Here is a 25821-nt window from a genome sequence, read left to right on the forward strand (position 1 = left end):
TTTCAACAGTTTTTTTTTTTTTTTAATCATATAATCATATTTATAAAAAATATGTTATAATATATTATATTATAGTAAATTAAAATATATTATAGTAAATAAAAAATGAACACAGCAGTTGTATCCAAATATTCACCAGTTTTACATTTTCTTCATACTGTCATAACCAAGACCACACAACATTAGTAACAGGGAGATTGTTTAGCATTGCAGAACTGAGGAACAAGTCAAATGCAATTTTCCTTTTTTACACCAAGTCGCTGGAACTCTGTAGCAGGTATTGTTTAGTCTGTAGTTTTTTAAAGGCCACTTCAGAGTTACTCACCTGTATATCTTTGTAATAGGTGAAGGGCAGTTAGAAAATGTATTTAAACTCTTGATTTTTTTTATTTCTATGACAAGTAGCTCTAGTGACCCATATTGTTGTCATGTAATTAATTCACTGCAGTAATCTTAATTGCAAGCATGCAAAGTGGTTGATAACTAAGATGTTTTGTTCCCACCATTATGAATAAAATAACAAAGAATCCCTGCAGTCCGTTTCCTGAGAGTCTTTGAAATTCTTAATTCATGGTTCATAAAGATACCATGACAACAGCATGCAGCATTAGAACATATCCTGATGATTACATCCTGTAGCTAATAATATTGATATACCGGCCCTATCTGTGGTGGATAAGAAGATGAGAATCTAAATCACAAGGATGGCAGGTAAAGATTATGTAAAGCTGTAAAGGACTAGGCCAGATTATGGTTTTCTTATTTTTTTCATTTTCTTATTAAAACTGCTTTGTTTTATGAAAAATAACACAGAACTCTGTATCTATGTACAAGGTGGGTCAAGCTGCAAAAAACAGTAATAATAACACATGTGACAGCACTGCAAGGGGAAGCTCTCATGGGTGCCTGCCTGCCAGCACTGTGCTGGTGTAATATAATCAAGGTCCTCACATTAACCTCAGTATCAGTACTAAATTATGTTAAACAGCCTTGATATGCGCTAAATTTATTTCATTATTTATATAAATGTATCTACCAGAAGGTATCTAATGTGAAGCCGTGCATTTTCACATGCTTAAATCTGTCAAATAGTGAATTAAAATAGTTACAAAATGACCTACAGCACAAACCTAGTATAAAATATAAATTATATAAAAATATATATAATAAAAATTGGCAATAACTGAAAATTGATAACCAGCTTTTCTTGTTAAAAGTTTTCCCAGAGTGCAGTATTGTTTTATACGGTTATAAATAGCATTTAGGTGTTAAAAGTTTCCCTTCTCTCTTTGTTATTACTATACTGTACACTATACATATAAATCTTTTGATAATCCTTACAGGAATGTATAAATAAGCAAATATAATATCGTGGGTGCTATGCAAAGAGAGGGAGGTCTCTGTGTTTAACATCAGAAGAATGCCTATATTTTGACCCAGATTGGTAGCATAGCAACAATATCACCATCACTAAATATTACTATTCGCTTCTTGCATCTTTATACAGGAACTCTGTTGTTTGTTAGCATTGAAATCAACTGGTCAATCCATAAAAGTGGTTTGACATGCAACTGCATGTATTTAAAAAAATGTGCAGTATCATACAGTACATTGTACTTCAGGGTAAATGTGATTTAGAGAGATATTTCCTTACAAATCAGTGGGCTGGAGTAAAGGCAGGACATGAAGCATATTGTAATTCATGGCTGAAGAGTAATTTTTGTTCCATTTGATGAATAGAATAGAAACAGTGATTTGTATTCCATCTAAAAATGATTTGCTGTGGTTTGTTTATTTTGATAACATACTTATCTGTTTAAGTTGTTTGTTTATATGGAGTACCTTAAGGGTGTTCTCTTACGTGGATAACTTTGAATCTGTAAGTTTGATATAATTTCTGATCATTTAATAATCTCATTAAAGCAGGTGAAAATCGCAATGAAAATGTGACCATTTTGATGTTCTGGTTTTGAGGTTGGTGCTGCAGGAGTTGAAGTACAGTTTTTAGAAAGGTTTTTCTTTTGTAAAAATGGAATTGCATTTTGTTGTAAAGACCTCGCCAATGTCCTGATTTTGTTTACTTTTTTTTTTTTTTTAGAACCACAGTTCAGATGTTAATCGCTGTCTAACTGGTCTGTGCCTTACTGTAATGTCTCCCCTCCTTACAGTTTAAATGACATTCTGCACATTTCAAACCTGTATTTGAATTCACTATTTGTCATGGAGCTGAAATTGGTTTCAAAATCTGTGGAGATATGAATATTGCTAAGCAAACACTCACCGTAACACTATCAGCAAAGCATTAAAGCACATTGATATGGCTACCAGAAAAGTTCACTAATGGAATTCCTAATGGCTATTATTACGATGTTAAAGCCCTAATTGCATGTACTGTTAATTATTAACAACTAGGTTTCCCAATGGATTTGTCTGTCAAATTCTCCTGGGTACTACTTATTGAACTGCCTTCACCTCGTAGGTACAGCATAACCTGCACACCAGGGGAGTTCGCTGAGTGACCTTGACTTCCTATCCACAGCTGCTAAAATGTACTGTACCACCGGCCTTTCTACAGCCTTACTCATAGTGATACAGAACATTATTCATCCTGACATATGTATTCTGTGATTGCGATAGTCAGTGCTGTACAAGAAGAATCGAGCCAGTTATTTTACAAAGCCTCAAAGTGTAGGTCATGCAGTGGTACATATGTTTTTGGTTTTTTTTAGAGGTTATAACACTTTTCTCTTTGGGGGACAACTCTAAAAAAAAAAATAAATAAATAAATAAATGCAACATTTTGATTTGGTACCCCCAACTAAAATCAGAGGAAAAGGCCAATCACACAATGTGCATTGCATATTGACTGTATCACAAACTTGTCTTTCTTAACAATAGTGAAAGACCCCCTTTTTATGTTAAGCACCAGTATTTGTTCATTTTAAATAATTGTTTAATTGTTTTAGGGGGACCCCCCCCACCCCAGATTACCTCTGCGTTCCCCATTTTAATAACCACCATCCTAAAACACGCCTGTAAAAGCACTGCACGCAGAACTACCACATCGTTAAGTGTGAAAATCACACAGAAATAAGGGACATCACAAGGAAATTGTGTGCACTTACGACATGAAAGCTAAATAAAGGTGGAGGGGAAAGTAGTTGCAGTTTGTCACCTACTGTAGATTGTGACAAGCCCGTGTTGGACTTTTTGGAGTCCCGTTATTGCTTAGTGCACAGTACATCTTCAGTTCAACACACTTTTCTCAAGCTTGCACCACACTGTACTTTTACAGGTGTATGTTTTGTTTAATTGTATCTACCTCTGCTTCAACCTGGTGGTTTATAATTTACTAAGCTTACTTCACTTTGCTATGCTTTTACCATTACATATCATTGTAAATAATTACAAGGGACCCACAAGCTTTTTTATGCTACTTATTAACTTTTGGTGTTCCAAAGTCATTTTGACCCTTCTCATCAAGGTTCTTTTTTATAGACAATATTAAACAGCCAAATGGACTTTGTATTTTTCCTTTTGTGCCTGCTAACCTATTTGAGCAGCTGAGGTGCAGTTTAGGGGTATTCTGTCTGGTATTAAACTTCAGCAGTATTGGTATATGTGTTGCTGGATGTCCATTTGAATGAGGTGCTTACTTCTCCCAGACCAACATATGGGAAAGAATAAATATTACTGTATACATAACATTGTGTTCATATTAGCTTGTCTGGTAGCCCATTTACACTCTTGTGGTGGACACCAGTAGTGACAAAGTGTTATGTCAGGGCTTCTCAAACTCAGTCCTGGGGACCCCCTGTAGCTTCTAGTTTTCATTCCAACCGAGCTCTCAATTACTTAATTAGACCGTTTATTGAACTGATAATTTGCTTAATTAGACTGTGACAGGGAGCGTGAGGATCTGAGCTGCAAATCTCCCTCCCGACCCAAGAGGGCACTAAGCAGAGGTACTTGCATGCCTGTTCAGAGATGGCCCGGCTTGGAGAGAGGGGCGGAAAAGGAAGTCGGCCATCTTGGTGCAGGGCGGAATGACCATATTAGGGGACAAAATCACTGTGATCAGCTGTGTTGCATTAGACAACTGGCAGGTGTGCTGAGTCGCGCTGATCATGGGGTGGAGTCCCCTGGTATATAAGGGCTGTATAATAATAATAATTGCGGTAATACTGGAGCTAGGTTCCTGAGCTGTGTGTTTGTTTATTTGGTTATTTTTGTGCTACGTGTTTGTGTTTATTGTCAGAGTGATCCCTGACGCCAAGGAGCTGCCGCACCACTGCCAGCACTTTTCACCTTGGACACCACACAACCGGGACAACAGAACTGGACACTTAAGCACCTGAGCACCTGCACTTTTCACCACCCCAGAAGTGCACCCAAGGAGCTGAGAGGGACTCGCTCTGTTGGGACTTATGATTTATATTTTTGTTGCTTTGAACTGTGTTTTTTTGTTAATAAAGTTCACCCTACCATTGTGGTAGGGTATTTGCAAATTCAAAAGTGACTCTGTGACGTCTGCTCCACACCCACACCCACTGCACCGTCACATAGACCTTTTTAATTCTTTTCAGCTATTGAATAGTTGCATGTTAGCTATAGCATTTTATAAGTAACTTGAACTGCAACTGTTTAAGAGCTGAAAACAAGTAAAAGTCTAGTTAAGTAATTGAGAGCTCGGTTAGAATGAAAACCAGCAGACACAGGGGGTCCCCAGGGTCAAGTTTGAGAAGCCCTGTGTTATGTGATCTCAGAAGAGGATGGAAGAAGGGAGACAGAGCATATCAGGACTTGCTTAGTGATGTTTAACATACATAAATAAGGCTAAATTGACCTTGGGGTAGAAACTGCACTACCCTTGCACACAAAAAATAGCAACTACAGTGGCTTTTAACATAAGCATTGTCCAATTCAGAAAATTTGCAGTTTGAATTCTTTCAGAGTTTTACACTATCCTCAACTCCTCACTAGAGGGCTCCATTTCCTGTGCTGTGAGAGACATGGAACAGACCAGAATGAAATAGATGACTGAAGGGAAGTGTTTGGTCTTTTGCCGGATGGAGCACAAGAATGCCACTGGCACATCAGAGGCTGCAATAATGTGGTCCCATGTGTTTGTGTTATAATAAATACCTAATGCGTGTAGGTCAGCTTCTATCTCTGACTCCTGGGGAGGCGATTTAACAAATTGTGCGTTTGCTTACCCTGAGCCGACAGCAAAGGCCTCATGGGGGCTTGTGCAACAGCCAGGCTTTCAGATTCTGCTCCTGCCTGCCGGTTTGTAAACCCAGCAGTGGTTGTGATTGAATATCAAATTGTACGCTAATGAACCTCTCTGGTTATCAGGAATTTCGGTCATCCGAATTTATCTATAGATAAGGGAGAAGGGCTAAAAAAAATCCCACCAGGAAAGTGATAACCAGTCTTACTCAGAGTTCACCTTGGAAACTCAGGGCATATTTTATTACTATTCTTAGCAACAGAAAGCTGTTGAATATCTAGGCTCAACTGTAAACAGTTACTCACTAGGAATGCGTATCTTATTTATTGCCCAATTTTGTTATCTTAATTTGGGCACATAAAAAAATGTGAATGCATTTGTCCAGAGCACGTACATTGTTGAACAGTTACATTTCTGAATATTTAAGAGGCTGGGGATAATAGATTGGCTTGGAGTCCATTATAAGTGGGTTAAAGACAGCCAGGGGTTTGAATGAAGTGACAAATTGTGTCACTGAGACAATAGATTTTTAATTAGCATTCTAGATTTAATAAGAGAGCTATTTGAGGAAGTTAACAATGGAAAGCAGGTGTCTGTATACATTGCGTTTTTAGTCTTGACTTGAAAACTGTAACGATCCCAGCTTCTCTGATAAATGAAGGCAGAGCATTCCATAATTTAGGAGATTTACAAGAAAAAGCCCTACCTCCCGTGTTGCTTTTGTTGACCCTAGGAATAACTCGTCACCCTGTATCCTGTGATGTCAGAGTGCAGTTTGGAAGATACTGGGTAAGTAACTCCTGCAAATAACTAGGTGCTAATCCATTCAGGGCCTTGTAAGTTAACAGCAAAATCAATTCTATACTGCACAGGGAGTCAGTGTAAAGAGGCCAAAACTTGGGTACTATGTTCACTTTTCCTGGTTTTATTTAGAATTCTAGTGGCGGTATTTTGAACAAACTGCAAGCAGGCTACCACACAATTTGGGACACCAGAAAAAAGTGTATTACAATAAACAATTCTAGATGAAACAAAGGCATGCCTTAGTCTCTCGTGATCAGATACGGAAATAATCGGTCTAAGTTTAGCTATATTTCTCAAATGGTAAAAAGATACTTTAGTAACGCCCCTAATATTAGTCTCAAATGAGAGACCAGGATCAAAGATGACGCCCAAACTCTTAATTTCTAGTTTAAGTTTTGATGATAGGCTGCAAAGGTCAAGCTCATGTAATCCCACATTTCTTTTTGTTTGTTCTGTTTGAGCCCACCAGCATAACCTCTGTTTTATCTGAACTGATAGGGCAGATAGGGCAAAAATAGTTTGTATGTAAGCCCAGAGTAGCTCATAGGTGCCAGAAATGACACATAACTTTAGTGCAATGAGGTTTGGCCTCTGACTGAAACTGTACATTTTATAAACAAGAGTGTTGCTACAATATACTAATCTACTAATCAGATTAAGATCTCTGCTCAAATGACTCTACCAGTAAGGTTTGAACAGTTTTGTTGTGGCTGTTGTAGCAAGCAGATATTACATTCCCCAGATGATATCAAGACCTCCTTTAAGCACTGCTCTTTCCTGCTAGTGGAGTCCTGGTTATAAAATTCATGAGTGGCTACAGCACTATGTTTTCCAGGTTTTGACAGTTGCTTATCAATACTAAAAGAAAGTAATGTTTTAGACAGACATCCCTCAATTCTAGCAGATTTCAAGGGCGTGGTCTTTTACGAAAATGACGCCGTTCATAATCTATTTGGGTTTCATATAAGTGCACTCAATAGTGAAACTGAGTCTGCGGTATGCAAATTCCAGCAGGTGGTATCTCATTAAAAAGCCTCAACAGGAAGTTTTGCTAAGCAAAGTTGGAAAAAAGGAAAACTATAGAAGTAAATATGTGTGTGTGTGTGTGTGTGTGTGTGTGTGTGTGTTTCCACCTGCTAAATGTACCTGTGCTGTGAACTGAGACAAGGGGAGCATTTTTGATCATCGTTGGCCAGTTCTTTAATTGAATAGGTTAATATTTATTTTAGTATGCATTTCTTGACTACTGCTAACTCCCTAGCCTATTTTCATACTCCAGTAACTTCTAATCAGCTGCAAGTGCATTTTCTAATGTGAACACAGTGAGTGGCACTCATGGGATTCTGTGTTGTTATAACAGTCTTGATCAACATCATGACAATTATTCTCAGGAGGTTGTTTGAATCCCAGCTCTGCTATTTGTTCCACGGTTCAACCTGGCAAATCACACAGAATATGTCAAGACTGTTTTAAGAATGGACATGTTGTGTCCACCAGCCATGCATTCTCATATATGATTGATCGACAAAACATACGCCATTGACCTAATGGCGAATTAGTCTTTGAGCATCTGTCTTTTTTTAATAAAAGTAGGGTGACATCAGTGTATCATCTCAGTGCCTTTTCACACCCACATGTACAGTATAAGTAAAATGATTATTTCCTGTAATGATTGTATTCATTATTCACTGTAATCTCAAAGTGAACCAAATTAAAGGTATACAAACAGGTATGTAAGAAGATGTGCCTGTTTGCTGTGCCACCATTGCATTTTTAATGCTCTTTCCCTCCTATGTTTAAAACCACGGCTTACTGATGGAACACTCTTTCAGTGGACTGCAGTGATCATTTCAGACAAACTATGTTAAATACATAAATAAAAAGGTTATAGTATATAGTTGTGATAATGACACTACTGTGGCATTTTCCTCTAATAATGGAACTCGTTTGTTCAGAAAATAAATTGACACAAGAGTTCTGTCATATTATTTTCTCTTGACAGACCACAACACTGCTATTATCCCTTATAAAACAAATAGGCTAAACTTATGTATTTATTTAAAGCTTCAAAGTTGTTGATCTGAAGATAGATTCAAGCTGTGCTAAAGGTATTGGGTAGCCTTAATTTGTTCATTCATATTACCTATTGATTTGTCAGGCTTGATAAGCAGCAAAATCAGAAGGTCATCTAAAGAACTCCATTCAGAGTTACTGGTACCTGCTGATATATGGTCTTCCCCTTCTCTGTCATGAACAGGGGAGCAGAGAATTTAAGATGCGTTTACCATAACCCTTAGAAGTGGAGTCTCTCAATAACAATATTAATGAGCTACCAGTGCTAAGAACTTAGATGGGGGTTTCCTGCTGTGTGTCACCCAAAAATCTACTGTGCATATTGGACAGTTAAAACTCACTCACTGTATGCTGGTAGCTTTCATCTTTTCCACTTAAATTTCTTATGCATCATTTTTGGTCAGCGATTGTAAGAATTTCCTGGGGTAAGAAGTATTTTAGGTGCAGATGCCGTAGTCAAAAAGCATTAGTGTGGCAGCACATATGGATTTTACAATGTTAAGCATTTACTTGCCTAGAGCACTGTTCAGTGGTACAATGTTGTCACCAGTTCATGACTGTTGTTTTTGGGTGATTATTCCAAGTGATGAAGTGTTGCAGAATATAATGGATTTGTGTTTTAGGAAACGCTGCATGTCCAGTCATCATAAACAATCTGCATAAACGCTATAATCTATTCGATCAATGTTCATCTTTTCTTTATTGTGAGTTTTTTTTTTTTATGGGGAATTTTCTGTTTTTTTACACTCAAGAGACCATATTCTTTCAAGTTTCCAGAACACTATATTGGGATTATAAATTATATGCAATGAAGTGGAGAGAATCAGATGGCAAAAAGTAGCAAGAGGCTTGTGGACCAGCAGCAGAAAATCAGATGCTAACCATAGCTGATCTGCACTGACACAACAAGCAGATGGCACATGTACATCCAGGCACGCCAGTGATTGGTTATTCTGTGAGTCCCACTCGCTATCAGACATGGTCTTTACAGGCTGTATTCTATGATTCTCGCAATAAGGTTCAAATACAGGTGTTGTTTTAAACCTCTGGACCGATGCATGATACAGATCTTTTTTTTATTTTTTTGCACAATACCTTATTAAATTAAATCTGATAGATACAACCTTTAGATTAGGCTATAGGGGATGCTTTGTTTTTGTTCACATTTGTAGTTGTTTTCGGGAGCTTCAGCAGGGATAATTAAATAGGAATTAAAAAGGAACTGGTTGGATCAAAGTCCTGCAATGACAAGGAGAGCCAAGGATGCAGTTTGCTGGTTTAAAACATTGTCAGAAAGAGTGTTTACTGATTAAGCTATAGCCTTTCACCAGAGATAGCTAGATCCTTAGAATGATGCATCCCAGTATGCCTTTTGTTATTGCAGAAATGTAATTAATCATAGGCTGCTTCATTTTGTTATGATTGCTTTTACTCTAGAAGATCTACATCAACCTTCATTTTCTCTCTTGGGATTAATAATGAGAAGAAAAAAGAAAATCCACTTGAAGCTTCACAGCACTGGCTCCTCCCTCTGATCAGTCTGCCCTCCTGTCTTTACTCCTGGCTATTTTTGGCTTCATCCTGACAGTGTGCTCTGGTAGCACTAACAGCTGGGTATAAGGTAAAAACAAAACAACACTGAGCACACACTTGTTGCTCCTTTAGGACCGCTAACTTAGGCAATAAAAAAAAAAAAAAGTTACTGCAAGGGAAAAGTTTATATAAGAGAAATTTTAATTACAGCTGTCCTGATAGACAGAGTGTGATTACAATGTTGTTGATGTTTAATGTGGCTTTATACTGAAGACATTTACAGAATATAAAGAACATTTTAAAAAATGACAGACCCTGCTCCTTCAAATGGAGAAGACCCTGAAATTGAGCTGTTTGTCAAGGTAAGAGGCTGGTGCAGTACCAGCTCATTTGATACCAGTTGGCAGACTTTTGAAGTATACAGCAGCATTGTATCTTTTAAGAGTGCTCTAAGCCTATCCATAATGTAATTTTATACAGCATGAAAGTTAATCTAAGAATGTTAATAGTTAAAAGGTGATGGATAATGTAACTGTGTTTGACTTTGTGTTGTCATGGTTAATTAATTATACATAGATGCATTTCTGTTAACTTTTTGACAGTAACCTATATTTCTAATGCTGTTATGAAGCCATTCTCTTATCTTTACAGTACCTTGAGTGAAGGTCCTACTTGGTATTATATTCATACGTAGTCATGAGCAGGGCATTATATTGAGTGCCTGTGGAAAAGTGGCTTGCAGTGTACAGGTGCAGCGGTGATGCGGTGATTAATGAAAAGGCAGACAAAAGAATCCAAGTGTAACAGTGTTTTTTTAATTATAATCCCGGTCTGGCAACTGCAAATAATAAATCCCAGGCAGTACCCAGAAATGAGTATTGCACTGTTCAAAAGAAAGAAATTGCAGTTCCAAATGATAAGCAAATTCAATTTCGGCACACACAATACACAAACACAGTCACCAGTCCTGGGTGCATGTTACAGTGCTCGTGGTGCAGGTACAATTTAATTTGTGATACAAGTGCAGTGCTGTTCCGGGTTCATGCTGGCCCTCGGCGACAGCTCTGGAAATGTGTTAGCCGTCTACTAATAATAACAAACAGTAAATTAGTGACAAACAAACAAAACACTTGTGGTACAAATAATCACAACTCTGTTCCTTCCGGGTCGTTTCTCTAACCAAAACAAAGGAACAAAATATGTTGCTTCGTCCCTTATTTGTAGCGTCACACATGACCTCTTGGCAAACGATCACAGCCGCTGCTTCAATCCGGGCTGCCACATCATTTCCCTTCGGGGTCGATGAGTTAGTGCACTGAAGCTCAGCCCCCTTTCTAGATAACTGACTTCCTTTTAACCCTAGGAATGAAGTGTCAGGCCAAACAGTCCAGGGTACTCTGTTCCCATTACTGTTCGGGAGGGAGATTTACCACCAAAGATCATTCTATTTCTGTCACAGTGCCATATGGTAATCTGTGTTTGTGCCTGGAGTGACTCTTGGATGAAGGTGTTGTGTCTGCTGTATTGATAACTTTGTTTCATTAGCAGGAATACTGTTTATTCAAGGAGATTCTTTGTTTTGTTTAGTTGAGGTGTTGCAGTAGCTGACCGAACATGACTTGAAGCAGCTTTATTAAATGTTTGGACTCTAGCACATCTGTCAATTAGGTAAATTTGGTACCTCACAGTAAAACAGAGGAAGCCTGAAGCTGGCTAAACTGGCCATGTCACCTTCCTAAAGTGCTGAGAAACTGTCACAAACACCATTTGCTCTGCTTGTCCAATGTGTTTGCACACAGACCAAAGGACTTTAGACCCTTAGAAATCTTGTATTTTTGCTATCAGTAACATCTGTTAGTTATTGCCTCCCACTCTAGGTTAGTCAACATGAGTGATGTTTTACTCCTGAGTGCAGTGGCTGGGGTAATAAGGTTTTAAAGGTTCAGTGTCACACAATCATGTTAAACTTTAATATTTGAATACAGTTTAAAATATCCTTTTGTTTACCCTTATGATGACAGCAGGTACACAAGCTTCCTTCCTTCTTTCCTGAGAATCTGTCATTGTGAACTACACAGGCGTACTTGGTCTACTTCTTGTAGCAGCAGGAGGTTATTAAAGTATCTGACAAAAATGTAAATAAAGGAAACAAATGTTCCCCTTTTTGAAGTTGCATTTGTTATCTGATAAAATATATCAGGAAACACAGACAGGGCTGATATTTTCAACATCGGTTTCCATGGTCCTGTGATACCCTTGTTTAAATATGTTTAAAAACAAAACTAAAAACATCATATGGACACAGTAGCTTTCAACTGTCAGTCTTTTTCAAATATAATCCAGATTAATAAATAATAGTTAAAGGTAAGCATTGAAACAGACTGAGTTAATGGTGTGTGACCCCTTCAGGCCCAGCTGCCACTAGTGTGGTAATGTCACTTTGTGAAAGGTTTTCACGCTTGGGTATCTCTGTGTATACAGACAAAAAAAAAAAAAAAAATCAGGACAGGAGATATTTACCGTGTGAAAATGGAAAATTTACATTGGAAGCAAATGTTTCCAGTGATAGAAGTTGTGCATAAAGCGTGCATTGTAATTATTTTTCTGTTAAAAGGAAGGAGGAAGGGAAGCAAAACAGGTGATTTTATTGAGTGTGTGATGCTATATAGAATACAGTGACAGATTTAGTGGTGTCTTTTAAAGTGTGTATTGTCTTGTATTAGATGGCCACCAGGTTGCAAAGTAAAGAGTGAGAGTTACGGCTGCGTCATACTTCTGTCGCAGATGAATGCGATATGTCAGGCGCAGACAGCTATAAAAGCTGTGCAGGTTCAGTATTTGTTGTACGAAGGACGCATCATCTCACAGCCCTTTTGACTGTGTAGCTGTCATTCATACTTTAAACACAGCCTGGATTTGCGTAATTGGGAAAAAATTGACATTTTAGGAGATGTGCTGAGTTTGTACTGCTTATACAAGAGGTTTAAACAAAAGCGACATTGTTGGTACATCCGTCCTCAACCAACAACCAACAGAGAATCCGAAAGGGAGAATTGTATACATTAATTAGAGCGATACGGGTATGTTGAGAGAAATTCTTAGAATGACAGGTGAAAGGTTTGAAAGGAGACAATTGCACCAGTGCCAAAATACACATGCGATGTCAGTGACACCTGCAGAAACACTTGCAGTCACACTGCACATAGCAACTGGCAATTCCCAGCAACGTGTGGCCACAAGCTTCCAACTCCACTCTTTACTTCAGGGTTGTCTTGCTCTTCACAAATCTGTCACTCATTTTTCTCCATAGGGCTTTACATTCTCTCCAGTCCTTTTCTTTTTTTTTCTGAATAATACACACGAACGCTGTTTCTGTTATTTGGTCGTCTCTATATTCTGTAATTGAGGGGTTATATAAATGTAAGTGTTTACAAACTTCTTCTATTAAAATTTCTTCAAAGTCTTGCTCCATGATGGTTATCAGCATAGGGCCATGCAGCAAATATTTAGAATTTTCAACATCATCCAACCCCATACAATTTCAGGTCGCAGATGCATGAGATAAGGCTGTACGACTTTCCAAAAAAGATGCACGTCGCAAGAGTGTGGATGATGTAATTCGGACCTGTTGCACAGGGTCAGAGAGCTTCAACTCTGACCAGAAATGATGTCGGAGTCTGATGTATGAACTAACCTTCAGTGAAAGCATATCCTTAGGCCTCAGCCTTTCAGCGTCTTGCTTGTTGTTTTCATACAGTCAGTCAGCAATGATGAAGATGCTATTATACAAGATACAAGACAGTGAGATCCCTAGTCAAGAGCAGTTCTAAAACTACCTGTTTAAAGTTTCACTTAGCCTGCTACAGTTTATATTTTCATGTTTGCTTTTTTTTCAAAAAAAGTCTAGAGATATATACCAAAACTTTGAGAGCTTTGTGTAAAATTGTTGGAAAAAACCTTATGGTAATACCATTAAAAGTTTCTATATATATATATATATTATATATATATATATATATATATATATATATATTATATATATACACTATAGACACATTTCTGATTCATGCTAACTGCTTTACTATTCTGAATTCTAGGCTATTCAGATTGTGGAGGCTGGTAAAAAGTGAGAGCTTTCGTGAAACAGAATCCCCCTGGTCTGCCCTGGTTGTTGTATCATTTTACTTTCAGAAAGAAACAATACCCTTGGAATATAACACTGCTGCAAAAAAACAAAAAAAAAAACAAACAAAAAAAAAAACAAAAAAAAAAAATGATCTTAAAGCATGAACTGAAACAGCAAAAATCATAACTTGCCACAGACCTAATTAGCATTAAGGTTTCACTTCAGCAATGATTAGAAATTACAGTAACAGGCTTCCCAGGGTTGTTATTGACTTTTTTTTTTTTTCCAAATTTAGGTATGCATGTGTTGTATGTTATTAGTGGTAGGCATTTGTTATTTCATTCAACTTCTGCTGTGTCAGCTATTGGCACTGCCTGAAGGTAAGGGTCATTCGTGGTGAAAGAAAGACCATTACCTCATGTTTTTTTTTTTTTTTAAATTATAAACTGAACCTCTATCCACTGCAGTGTAATTGTATATACCGATATATACCATTAAGTGCCAGAAGCAGTGCTTAACAGTAATTAACAGCAGTGAAACCAAGGTCAGTATTTAAAATAAAGTTACAGTAAAATGTACAGTATAGGGAACTGTGGCGTCTTAGCAGATAGAGTAGAGGACATTGAATTTCAAACAGCACTTTAAAGAGTTTGGATTACAATCAGCCCATAGCAAAACATGCAAATATGTACCTTTCTCCTGCTTGAGGAAAGGGAACTGCTGATTTAGTGCAGGCCCTTAGAATGCTGTGTTTCAAACTATGTACAGGTGCTTCCTTGGTGTCCTACTGCATTCTACAGTGTATTAACTTCACTTTTCGATCCAAACCTTTGGTTCCAAAACAAATGCAATGTGCACAAAGGATTGATTAATGAGCATGGGGGTGAATGCTCAAATATATTTTACATTTAAAATATAAATAATGATAACAATGAATGATGTTACTGGTAACTAAATATTTTCATTAAATTTAAAAGATAAGATGCTGCAGGATAGGTAAGAGACGCATTTAATTTTGCATACAATTAAAATATACGATGGCATGTTAGATATGTTGTTATGAAAAACCATATTGAGGTATTGGTGTGCATTCTCTGGGATCATATTGCCGTGTAACCTGAAAGGTGAAAGAGATTTGCCAACTTAAAAAAGTGGACGTCAATAATAGCATCACTGTTGTCAAAGCATTGTGATATGTATCGTCTCTGACAGTTTTGTCTCTCACTCACACTTAACTAAGTTTTTTCATTGATAGCATGTTCTAATATTACAGGTGGGTTTTCCTTCCACAAAGAATAGCACACATTGCACCGTTAAATTCCAGCCCAGTACACTTTGTGAATCTGCCTCACCCTGGTATCGGTACTGCATACTAATGCCCCATGGAATCACTGAATGCAGGTTTTTTCCAGTTTCATTAGACAGACATGATGGGTTCACTTATTGAAAAAGGTTGTTTGGCATTTTGGCATTCATTTATATATATATATATATATATATATATATATATATATATATATATATATATATATATATATATATATATATATATATATATATATATATATATATATATATAACAGTCAGCCAAGCTGACTGTTGGTAACTGACTGAATCCTTCTTCTAGTTTCTTCTATGATGAACTCACACACGTGCCTGTCAGATTAGAGTCAACAAGGAGCCACTGTTGCGTGACTGCTACTGTTATTGTCATTTTCTAGATCTTGATTGACTGTTTATCTTGCGGCTGTACTGTGTTACAGCTGTGCTTTTCCTTTATTCACTGGATAAATATCAGACTTCAAACAAAACAGACTGAATGTCAGGCGGATGCAAATTACATTTTTTTCTTCATGCTCAGTTTATTGTATCAGACCATTGTAATTGGGCATATTGTACAAGCAGATTGGCCTGATCATTTTGTGATTGATGTTTCTATAAGAATGAATTAACACAATTAGTTCCACCCTTTTTCTCTGCAGTTTATTGATGGGTAAAATGTCCAATAGATGAGCTTGTCACAGGTTTTAGCACCTCATGTTATCGGTTCATGGAATTTTAAAATAATATGATTCAGTGCTCATCTGTGACTGCTGAGTTTGCACCAGAGTTAGAAGGCCTAATGAAGCAGGTAATGGAATTTTCATGTATAATTCAGCCTATTCCAAGTTTCCAGTTTCAGTATTAGCTTTCTGCACCTGTCTCATGTTGTTATTTGAAAACCTGATACCTTGTACAAAGATATAGACATTTGGCTGAGATTCATTCCCTTGTACTGTATATTTTGCATGTACTGTAGAGATCACAACTGTTAAATGCAGCACCAATGTTTGGAAAGACGTATGAGTGTGTGCGCTTCAAGCTTCTTAAGGAGAATTGTTTGAAGCTAACACAAAATGGCACCGTAGATGGCTTTAACATCTGTCCATTTAGTACAGTAGTACTGTACTGTGTTTAGAAAACTAGACATTATGTTAAGTTTGACTTGTAATCTTAGCCAAATACAACATGACATTTGAGCTGTTTTCGACTAGCAGTCAAATTATATTGAAAAAAAACAAAGAGGATCATGAATTATTGACATCACTGAAAGAAATGCTCATATGCAAAACAATTATAAAGCAGATAAATAAATAAAAAAATCTTGAAAATCTCCATCCTGCCAATGAATGCAGCTTAATTTTAAAAGACTAATCAGTTCTAATTGGGAGAATAACTGACCAGGAAAAAGCAGTGTTGTTGCTAGGTGACTCATTACACATGGATACAAACTTTATTGTTAGCAATACAAGAGCATAACAAGGCGAATTACCCTGGGACAGAACTTTGCCACGATTAGCACTGAAATGGTTAAAGACTCTTAAAGGCTTCTGTTAACACCAAGAGACTGCATGCAAGCTTAGAAAGAGTGAATTACAGTACTGTGCCATACACAATGGATCTGGTAACACAAAACCAAATGCAGCAGGGATGTCTGGGTTTATTATTCCAAAGCGAAACTCCCTTTTTGGAGTATTTTTTGTAGATCTGATTGTCCTTTTAACCTTGTGTTATAACAAAGTGAATATAAATGGCTGTTTAAATGTAATGTGACGTTTTGTATTCACCAGCTATCACGTTCAATAATATATATTTTTTTGAGATGCCTCTCTTTGGAGCGGCTGTAATTATGTGACTAGAAGTTCAAACACACAATAAAGACTGTATCCACTGTTAAAAGAAAAAATGTGCGCGGCATACCTTTAGTGACTTCTATTACCAACATGCTTTGCAACGTGTAGACTTTTTGAAAATATATTTTCTGTGAGTAATTGGTAAAAACAGTATAATGCTTTATCAATTAAATCTTCATTTTGTTCTCTTTTGAGTTACAACAGATGTAGATGGTGTACATCGGGTATAGATTTACAAAACTAATCTTCCAGTAGAACAATGTAGGAATGTAAATATAACATTAGTGACACAAGCTAAGTAAATGGCAGTTGTACAAATGAATGAATGATTTCTGATTTAGACATGCAACGTGGTTTAAAAGGCAATGTTTTCTGTAGATAGGGACCTTCAAAAGTGTAATTAAGTATGCAGTATATGATCACAATATTAAGAATCTGTTGGTATGTCAGACACACGTTTTCACATAATATACTGTAGCTCATGGTAATCGAGTTATTTCATGTTCCTGATGGTGCTAATTTTGAATTTGTCGTTGGAATGTTACTGACACACTTGTTAATTTATTGCTGTCAACAGTTTCTACTTGGTACTCAAGGTTAGCTTCTATCTGACGAAGCTTAGGGTGGGGGGGAGGCAACAGGTGTTCAAGTTAAGTTCAATGTCAGATATTATGTTGATCAGTGAACCATTGAAGGATTTAAAACAATTATGAAATGAAATGCAGGTAGGTGGCTAGTATCAAGCTGCTGTGCTGAACTGACTAGTTAGCTGGTTGTGTATTTCAGGCTGGCAGTGATGGAGAAAGCATTGGGAACTGTCCTTTCTCTCAGCGTCTCTTCATGATCCTCTGGCTCAAAGGGGTTGTCTTCAATGTCACCACCATCGACTTAAAAAGGTAAATATCTGCATCAGGCAGATTAAATACACGTCTTTCTTTTGTGTAATGAACAGCACAACCCTCATATAAACAGGTCTACGGTGGTCAATACTCGGATTTTACGATAAATCTATTATTTTTTGTCAGCAAGTATTTAATGACACCAAACAATCAATTATGTGCTGATTTCACAACATAAAAAGCTACCTTTCCCTCACATTTACAATTGAGTACCAATCAATGCACTAACATTCCCATAAGCTGACAGTGGAAATATGTTGCAAAACTAGTAAATGCAACCGATTTGTTGCATGACCTTTTACTAGACTTAACTTAAGAGCTACCTCTGTGCAAACTGGGAAATGTTTTTGTGGAGTTTAGTCAAAGATTACATCCAGGACTACAATTCCCTGTAGCCATTCACTGCCAATGTAAACATCTCTAAGGAAACAAGCCATGTGAAATCAAAGTGTCATGGGAGACAGTCAACATGGTTTTAGGAAAGGGAGATCGTGTCTAGCTAACCTGCTTGATTTTTTTTGAGGATGCAACATTGGTAATGGATAATTGCAAAGCATATGACATGGTTTATTTAGATTTCCAGAAAGCTTTTGACCAAGTCCCGCATAAAAGATTAATTCTCAAACTGAACGCAGTAGGGATTCAAGGAAATGCATGTACATGGATTAGGGAGTGGTTAACATGTAGAAAACAAAAGTACTGATTACAGGAGAAACCTCAAAATGGAGTGTGGTAACCAGGGGAGTACCACAGGGATCAGTATTAGGTCCTCTGCTATTCCTAATCTACATAAATGATTTAGATTCTGGTGCAGTAAGCAAACTTGTTAAATTTGCAGACAACACAAAAATAGGAGGAGTGGCAAACACTGTTGCAGCAGCAAAGGTCATTCAAAATGATCTAGACAAGATTCAGAACTGGGCAGACACATGGCAAATGACATTTAATAGAGAAAAGTGTAAGGTACTGCATGCAGGAAATAAAAATGTGCATTATAAATATTATATGGGAGATACTGAAATCGGAGAAGGAATCTATGAAAAAGACCTAGGAGTTTTTGTTGACTCAGAAATGTCTTCATCTAGACAATGTGGGGAAGCTATAAAAAAGGCCAACAAGGTGCTCGGATACATTGTGAAAAGTGTTGAATTTAAATCAAGGGAAGTAATGTTAAAACTGTACAATGCATTAGTAAGACCTCATCTTGAATATTGTGTTCAGTTCTGGTCACCTCGCTATAAAAAAGATATTGCTGCTCTAGAAAGAGTGCAAAGATGAGCGACCAGAATTATTCCGGGTTTAAAAGGCATGTCATATGCAGACAGGCTAAAAGAATTGAATCTGTTCAGTCTTGAACAAAGAAGACTACGCGGCGACCTAATTCAAGCATTCAAAATTCTAAAAGGTATTGACAATGTCGATCCAAGGGACTTTTTCGACCTGAAAAAAGAAACAAGGACCAGGGGTCACAAATGGAGATTAGACAAAGGGGCATTCAGAACAGAAAATAGGAGGCACTTTTTTACACAGAGAATTGTGAGGGTCTGGAATCAACTCCCCAGTAATGTTGTTGAAGCTGACACCCTGGGATCCTTCAAGAAGCTGCTTGATGAGATTCTGGGATCAATAAGCTACTAACAACCAAACGAGCAAGATAGGCCGAATGGCCTCCTCTCGTTTGTAAACTTTCTTATGTTCTTATGTTCTTATATCAAAAGGATAAAACAAAGTAAGACAAAGTTAGATTGATCATGACTGGTTCTGAATTAAATCAAACTGTCGTTCTTAGAATAATGAATCTGCCTGTTTCTTTTAGAAAGCCCACAGACCTGCATAATCTGGCCCCAGGGACTCATCCACCTTTCCTGACCTTTAATGGCGAGGTCAAGACTGACATCAACAAAATCGAGGAGTTTCTGGAGGAAGTCCTTGCACCACCAAAGTAAGTTCAAACTCTGCCTTTACTGCTTGGGCAACTGAAACACTTTTCAGTTTGAGTGAAATATGTCCTGGTGGCGGTATACAACAAAATTACAGCAACAACAAATATGCAATGACAATGCTTGACCACATTTTGCCACTTGCAATATAGGTCTTAGTGGCCTACTGTTGTATGTGTTCTGTTTTCTGAATGGTTGATGTAATGAAGTCTGTATCCACAGAAACTCTTTCCCAAATTCCTTGGACAATTACTCCAAGAATGTAGATATTGGGAAGGTAGGACACTGTACCCTACTCTTTCACAGAACTAACACGTGAATGGCTAAGCTATTGAAGGATATGTCTTTGGAGCATATAGTGTTTATTCAATAAAAAGTACAATATGTGAAAAGTATTAACATGTGAAACGTGTCGAAATCTTATGATGTGTGAGTTGTGCTGTTTGTTGACGAAGGGGACACTTGTCACATTGCACATTTTAACAGAAACAGATCCTGTTTCATTAGGGTTGGGAGTAAAAATAGCCTAAAAGACCTATGCTCATGGTTTCCAGTTACACTTGCGACAGTACATACGTAATTTGCATTGGGCTTGAGGCATCAAGCTTACTGTCAAGAAAACTACTAAATGCAAAAGTATGAAAAGTGATGTAATATAGTGCTGTGATTCGAATCAGTATTTTGCACTGGTGACAGTCAGACACATGTTCCCTTCAGAGCTCTGAGAAGGCTGCTGAGCACCCCCTGATATTCAGTCCTGGTTGGCTGTGGATGACTTATTCTGTGATTTTCTCATCAGGTACCCCAAGCTTGCTGCTAAACAGCGAGAATCCAACACTGCAGGAAATGACATTTTTGCAAAGTTCTCAGCATTTATAAAGAACACAAAACCAGAGGCCAATGAAGGTGAGTTTGCAGATTTATAGTATTTTTTTGATACAGTATAATATTTTATTAAACATCATAATAGATGTTGTACACAAAATCTCCTTCATCAGTAGAGTGGTCAAAGCTTTAAACCTATTACTGACAGACACCTTCTTAAATATCTAAAGATGGCTACCAAGGGGATCTTTGTCGTTGTAGCTAGTACAGTTTTTAATTGTCACGTCTTTATTTTCTGTTATTTATTTCATGTCTTTTTTTTCTTCTCTTTTCCATTCATGCCTGCGTGACTGACTAGCCACTCGCACCTCTGGGTCCCATTTGTGGATAATTAGCAGCCACCCACTTACACCATTCACACTTCAAAAGTCAGGGGTGGGACGGAATGGCTTCTAGAGCACTCATGTGGATCTTCCTATGAAATGCAAATGTTCATGTTGAGCGGCAAGAAGTATCAGGGTGTTGAGAGCAGCCAAACAAGCACACTGGCATCAAAATGTAAAGGAGAGAAAATGTAATGCAATGTCAATTTAAATTTAGAAACATTACAAACATTATAAATAGATGTGCTTGTGATAATCACAAATTCCTATATTTATTTTAGTTACCTGCAATGTACATTGTGATCATCATGCACAGACCATCTGTTTTTTGGCAACGTTTCATTTTTTTTTTTTACCACTGATCACCCTATATTCTATTTGAATAGGATTCATTTTCTTGGATGTTTAAGCGGTGGTCAACTGTTTGTTTTACTTTGCTGCCACCTAGTGGAAGTACACCTGCAGTGAAGTGGTGAATTCCTCAGCACCCAGCAGGAGCACTATTTAAACTTTCCTGTCAGGTTTCAAGGTGAAATAATTGCAAGCAAATAATTTGTGTTGTAAATTCAACATCAGGTATTACTGCAATATAATTGAACGTAGTCTAGCAAAAGTAACGTGTAATATCTAGTATACGTGTAATCTACTAGTATATCTAGTAGTATCCCCTTGCTTTCTAAATTGGTATTTGCAAGAGAGAAGGTCCTGCTATGGAGAATTGGTAGTAGCGAATTCACAGAAAGGTGTTTTTTTTCAGCTCTGGAGAAGGCCCTGTCCAAGGCGCTGAGGAAGCTGGACAGTTATCTGAACACCGTGCTGCCTGAGGAGATCGACGCAGACAGTGCTGAAGAGATGAACGTGTCAAATCGCAAGTTCCTGGATGGAGACGAGCTGACGCTTGCGGACTGCAATCTCCTGCCAAAGCTTCATATAGTGAAGGTAGGGAGTGGAGAAAAAGAAACAGTACACACGAGCCCTGGGAGTCCTGCTGTCGCATCATACACACGGCGGATATACAGAATATGTCATGGTGGTTAATTATCTATTTCTTCATGACACTGATTACTCTAACAAATGGGCAGTAAATAGGAAACACACCTATTCTATTAATGTGTAGGTGGTTTGTAATTGTGCACAATTTAGCACTGCACCCCTGACTAACTTAAATAAAAACGCACAGTATACATTTGGCTATAATAATGCAAAATTTGTTGCTGGTCCCTTGAAATTGGTATTAACGAGAATTGACTGGCCTCCTGTAAGTGTCATAACTTGTCAGTGTGGCACCGTGATATATTTTATGTTACATAATAATAATAATAATAATAATAATAATAATAATAATAATACAAGTATATTTATACATTAAGCACTGTAAATGTATGTGTATGTGATTTTATTGTATTTATTTAAACCTGACAACAAATGTTGTTTTGATTCTTGCACCCTATCATGTACAGACGTTATCCTTCGGGCACCCTCTGTTGCAGCAAACTACAACTCAAATCCCTCTATTTATTTGAACAATGTCTCATAGAGATCTCGCTAAGAAGTATATTGCGGCTCTTTTTATTAGCATATTTTCTCTTAGTACATACGACAAAATGTATACTTTGCGAATCGTCGGAACGAAAATGCAAACTGTGGTATGTTTGTACTGCGACTGGCCCATCTTCGTACACCTGCTCCCTAGGTATTTAACTGCTGCAGATTGGTTTAATATATATATAAATGGCTTCTTACAATACAAATTATTTTGGAGCCCCCAGGGATTCATTATTTTTTTAAATTAAACTAATCCCCCCCATTCAAACTGGTGAGTGTAAATTATATTGGGAAATGTTTTAACTGGTATCCATATTGGTGAGTAAATAGCGCAAAAAACAGTGCAAAAAAGGTGAATAGTGCATGACTGCAAAATAGACAGATGTTGTTGCAGATTTCACCGTTCCTGCAAACACTTTCTCAACCATTGTGATGCTGAGGACATCTTGGTTTTGTAGTTTAAAAATGCCTGTGATCAAAATGGGGCATTCTGATATGAAGTTGCAATGTATACTTTTTAAAAGTTTGCTACAACCATATTTTTAATAAAATGCACAGTACTTTTAAATGTATAATACTTTTCTTGTACTGTAATTGAAATGTGATTTTAGTGTTCAATAAAAAAACTGACAGTGTGCATGTGGCTTAGACTTTTGATAACAAAAATTACTGATAAGACAATTCTTTTTTGCTTGTCCCTTGAAATTCTTATTAACGAGAGTTGACTGTGTGTTGCCTTTGTGTTTGTGTTGTCTTAGATTGTAGCGAAAACGTATCGCAACTATGAAATCCCGTCTGACATGACAGGAGTGTGGCGATACCTGCAGAATGCCTACGCCAGGGATGAGTTCACCAACACGTGTGCTGCAGACAAGGAGATTGAGATGGCATACAGGGATGTGGCAAAGAGGCTCTCTAAATAGAAAACTTGCACCTGAAGGAACAGCTCAAATCCTATATACTGTAGCCTAATTTTTACAAATTGGTTGCTGTTGACTTTTTTTCTGGTGGTATCAGTATCAACATTTGCTTGGCTGGGACAAACCCTGTTTCATTCTTATCACTGAAATGAATAGGAGCCTGGATTCAGCAGTATTGCTGCTGTAGTTTGAAACTTTTGTTTGTCTTTATACATTATTTGATTGCACCTACATTTCAATTTAATAAGGGGTGCCACATTCAGTAAATTATTATTATTATTATTATTATTATTATTATTATTATTATTATTATTATTATTATATGTGTTCCTTTCGATTTGTAGCATTCGCGTAATCTACCAACAATATTAACTTCAGTTTAGGAAAATGACCCCACACCTGTTGGTAAACTCTTAGCTCTCAGTGGGGTGGTTGAGCAGCAGACAGTAGACAGGATAGCTCAGTAGTTGAGCAAATGCACATTATATAACGCTGATTCCTGTCTTGACACCCCTGTACTGCCCTATTTCTGCCTTCCCAACGCCCATACAAGCACTGACAATACATGCTTTATTCATATAAATCAAAGGATATGGTCTTGATGAACAGAAATGGTCTTGAAAGCTTGTGTTGTACAAACTAGTGGGCCAACAAAAGACATCAACGTTTTTTTTAAATGTATTTACATATGTCTGAATCAGTGTGCTTAAGTGAGTATAATGCTACAACAAGAACAACAAAAACATTATAGCTAAGCATTCAGTATAAAAACAAATCTCCATTATCCATTTTTAAAAAGTAAATCTGAAAATACACCCTAATAAAATTATTTTTAGAGAGTTAGGGGTAGATGTACTAAAGTGTTGTGCCTGTCGCAAACCAGTTGCAAACGAGTCGGAAGTCTAGGGTGAATGTACTGAACATGCACAATGCTGTTAGCAGCTTTTCAGGGAATGCTTTGCAGCAGCAGTTTTTCTTTGCAGTTCAGCCTTAGATGAATATGCAATTATGCGTGTTCCAAAATAAATTCTCAAAAAGGGCATGGAGATAATGCAAATGAGAATTCACAAATATTATAATGAGATGTAGTAAAGCTGCAGACAATTGCAACACTTACAATTGCATCAATTTATTAAGAACTTTTGAAAGCATGTTTTAAACAGAAGCAATTGTTGCTGGCATTTCCCAGTCCGCTTTTTCTCGTGCCTTGCCAGTTGTGCTCAATGGATTTTTGCGTACCTAATTTTCACCAAAGTCAGGGTGTACTTACAAGCCTTGAAAACAAATTTCTATAACATTTCTGGTTTCCCCAACATGTTGGGTGCAATAGACTGCACACATGTGCCACTAAACCCCTCCAGCTCATTCTGAACATCTGTATAGGACCATGATTAGTACAGATTTATATTTTTACATAATGTAATGTGTAGCCTACCCAAAACACATTAGTGTTATTTCAGCACAATGATTTATATTTAAAATACATCAAGAACTGTAAATGTATGTGTGTGCGATTTTATTGTATAGTTTTTATACCTGACACCTCCTTATGTCGGACAAACATGTCCGGTTTAGTGAGGGGCTACTGTAGGATTATGAAAAGCTTTTGGGGAGTGAAGGTTGGGGCCCCACTATAGAATCTGATGGGATTAAACTGCCATTCATTTTATATTATATATATATATATATATATATATATATATATATATATATATATATATATATATATATATATATATATATATATGTGTGTGTGTGTGTGTAACATTTATTAAAATAGGTAAAATGAACACGGAACAGAATGCATTGTATAGATGACGTTTACATTTAACAAAAACTATGTTATTTTGATTCTTGCGCCCTTCCATGTATAGACGTTATCCTTTGGGGACCCTCTGCTGCAGCAAAACTCAACTCAACCCTCACTATTTATTTGATCAATGTCGCACAACTCTCACAATGTATGCTAGAGATCTCGCTAAGAAGTCGCAACAAATATTTAAATTAGTATATTGCAGCTCTTTTCATTACATATGTTCCCTTAGTACATACGACAAAATGTATAGTTTGCAAATTGTCACAACGAAAATGCAAACTGCTGTATGTTTGCACTGCGACTAGCCCATCTTAGTACATCTACCCCTTAGTGTGTCTGGTCTGGAAGAAACAAGCATTTTCCTTGTATCTAATGGGGGGCGGTGACACACACAGCATGTCAACACATACAAGGTTATGGGTAGTGTTTCTCCTTCTCTGCCATTTCACCGGTCAGATTGATTAACACAAGGTTCTGTATAATATCTGTCTATTATTGTATTTTACTGTGGCATTAGGGCATTTACTGAATTGAAAACATGAAAAGAACTC

The 25821-nt window shown here is 37.1% G+C and overlaps 1 protein-coding gene across 3 annotated transcripts in view; it reads left to right on the forward strand.

The window, feature by feature from the left end:
• The window catches only part of clic5b (chloride intracellular channel 5b), a 29590-nt gene extending 5338 nt beyond the window's left edge, over nt 1-24252 (forward strand). The window contains exons 1-6 of one of the 3 annotated variants that reach the window (XM_041253357.1): nt 9735-10005; nt 17729-17838; nt 19658-19783; nt 20581-20687; nt 21747-21928; nt 23293-24252. In XM_041253357.1, the coding sequence (XP_041109291.1) occupies nt 9949-10005; nt 17729-17838; nt 19658-19783; nt 20581-20687; nt 21747-21928; nt 23293-23457 (747 nt within the window). In that variant the 5' untranslated portion in view covers nt 9735-9948 and the 3' untranslated portion in view covers nt 23458-24252. Of the gene's footprint in view, nt 1-9734; nt 10006-17728; nt 17839-19657; nt 19784-20580; nt 20688-20964; nt 21722-21746; nt 21929-23292 lie in introns of those variants that run through there. The other 2 variants (XM_041253355.1, XM_041253356.1) reach the window with 2 other exon arrangements.
• Nucleotides 24253-25821: the final 1569 nt, after the last annotated feature.

This window comes from Polyodon spathula, chromosome 6 (genome assembly GCF_017654505.1).
Source record: "Polyodon spathula isolate WHYD16114869_AA chromosome 6, ASM1765450v1, whole genome shotgun sequence".
Classification (NCBI taxonomy): Eukaryota; Metazoa; Chordata; class Actinopteri; order Acipenseriformes; family Polyodontidae; genus Polyodon; species Polyodon spathula.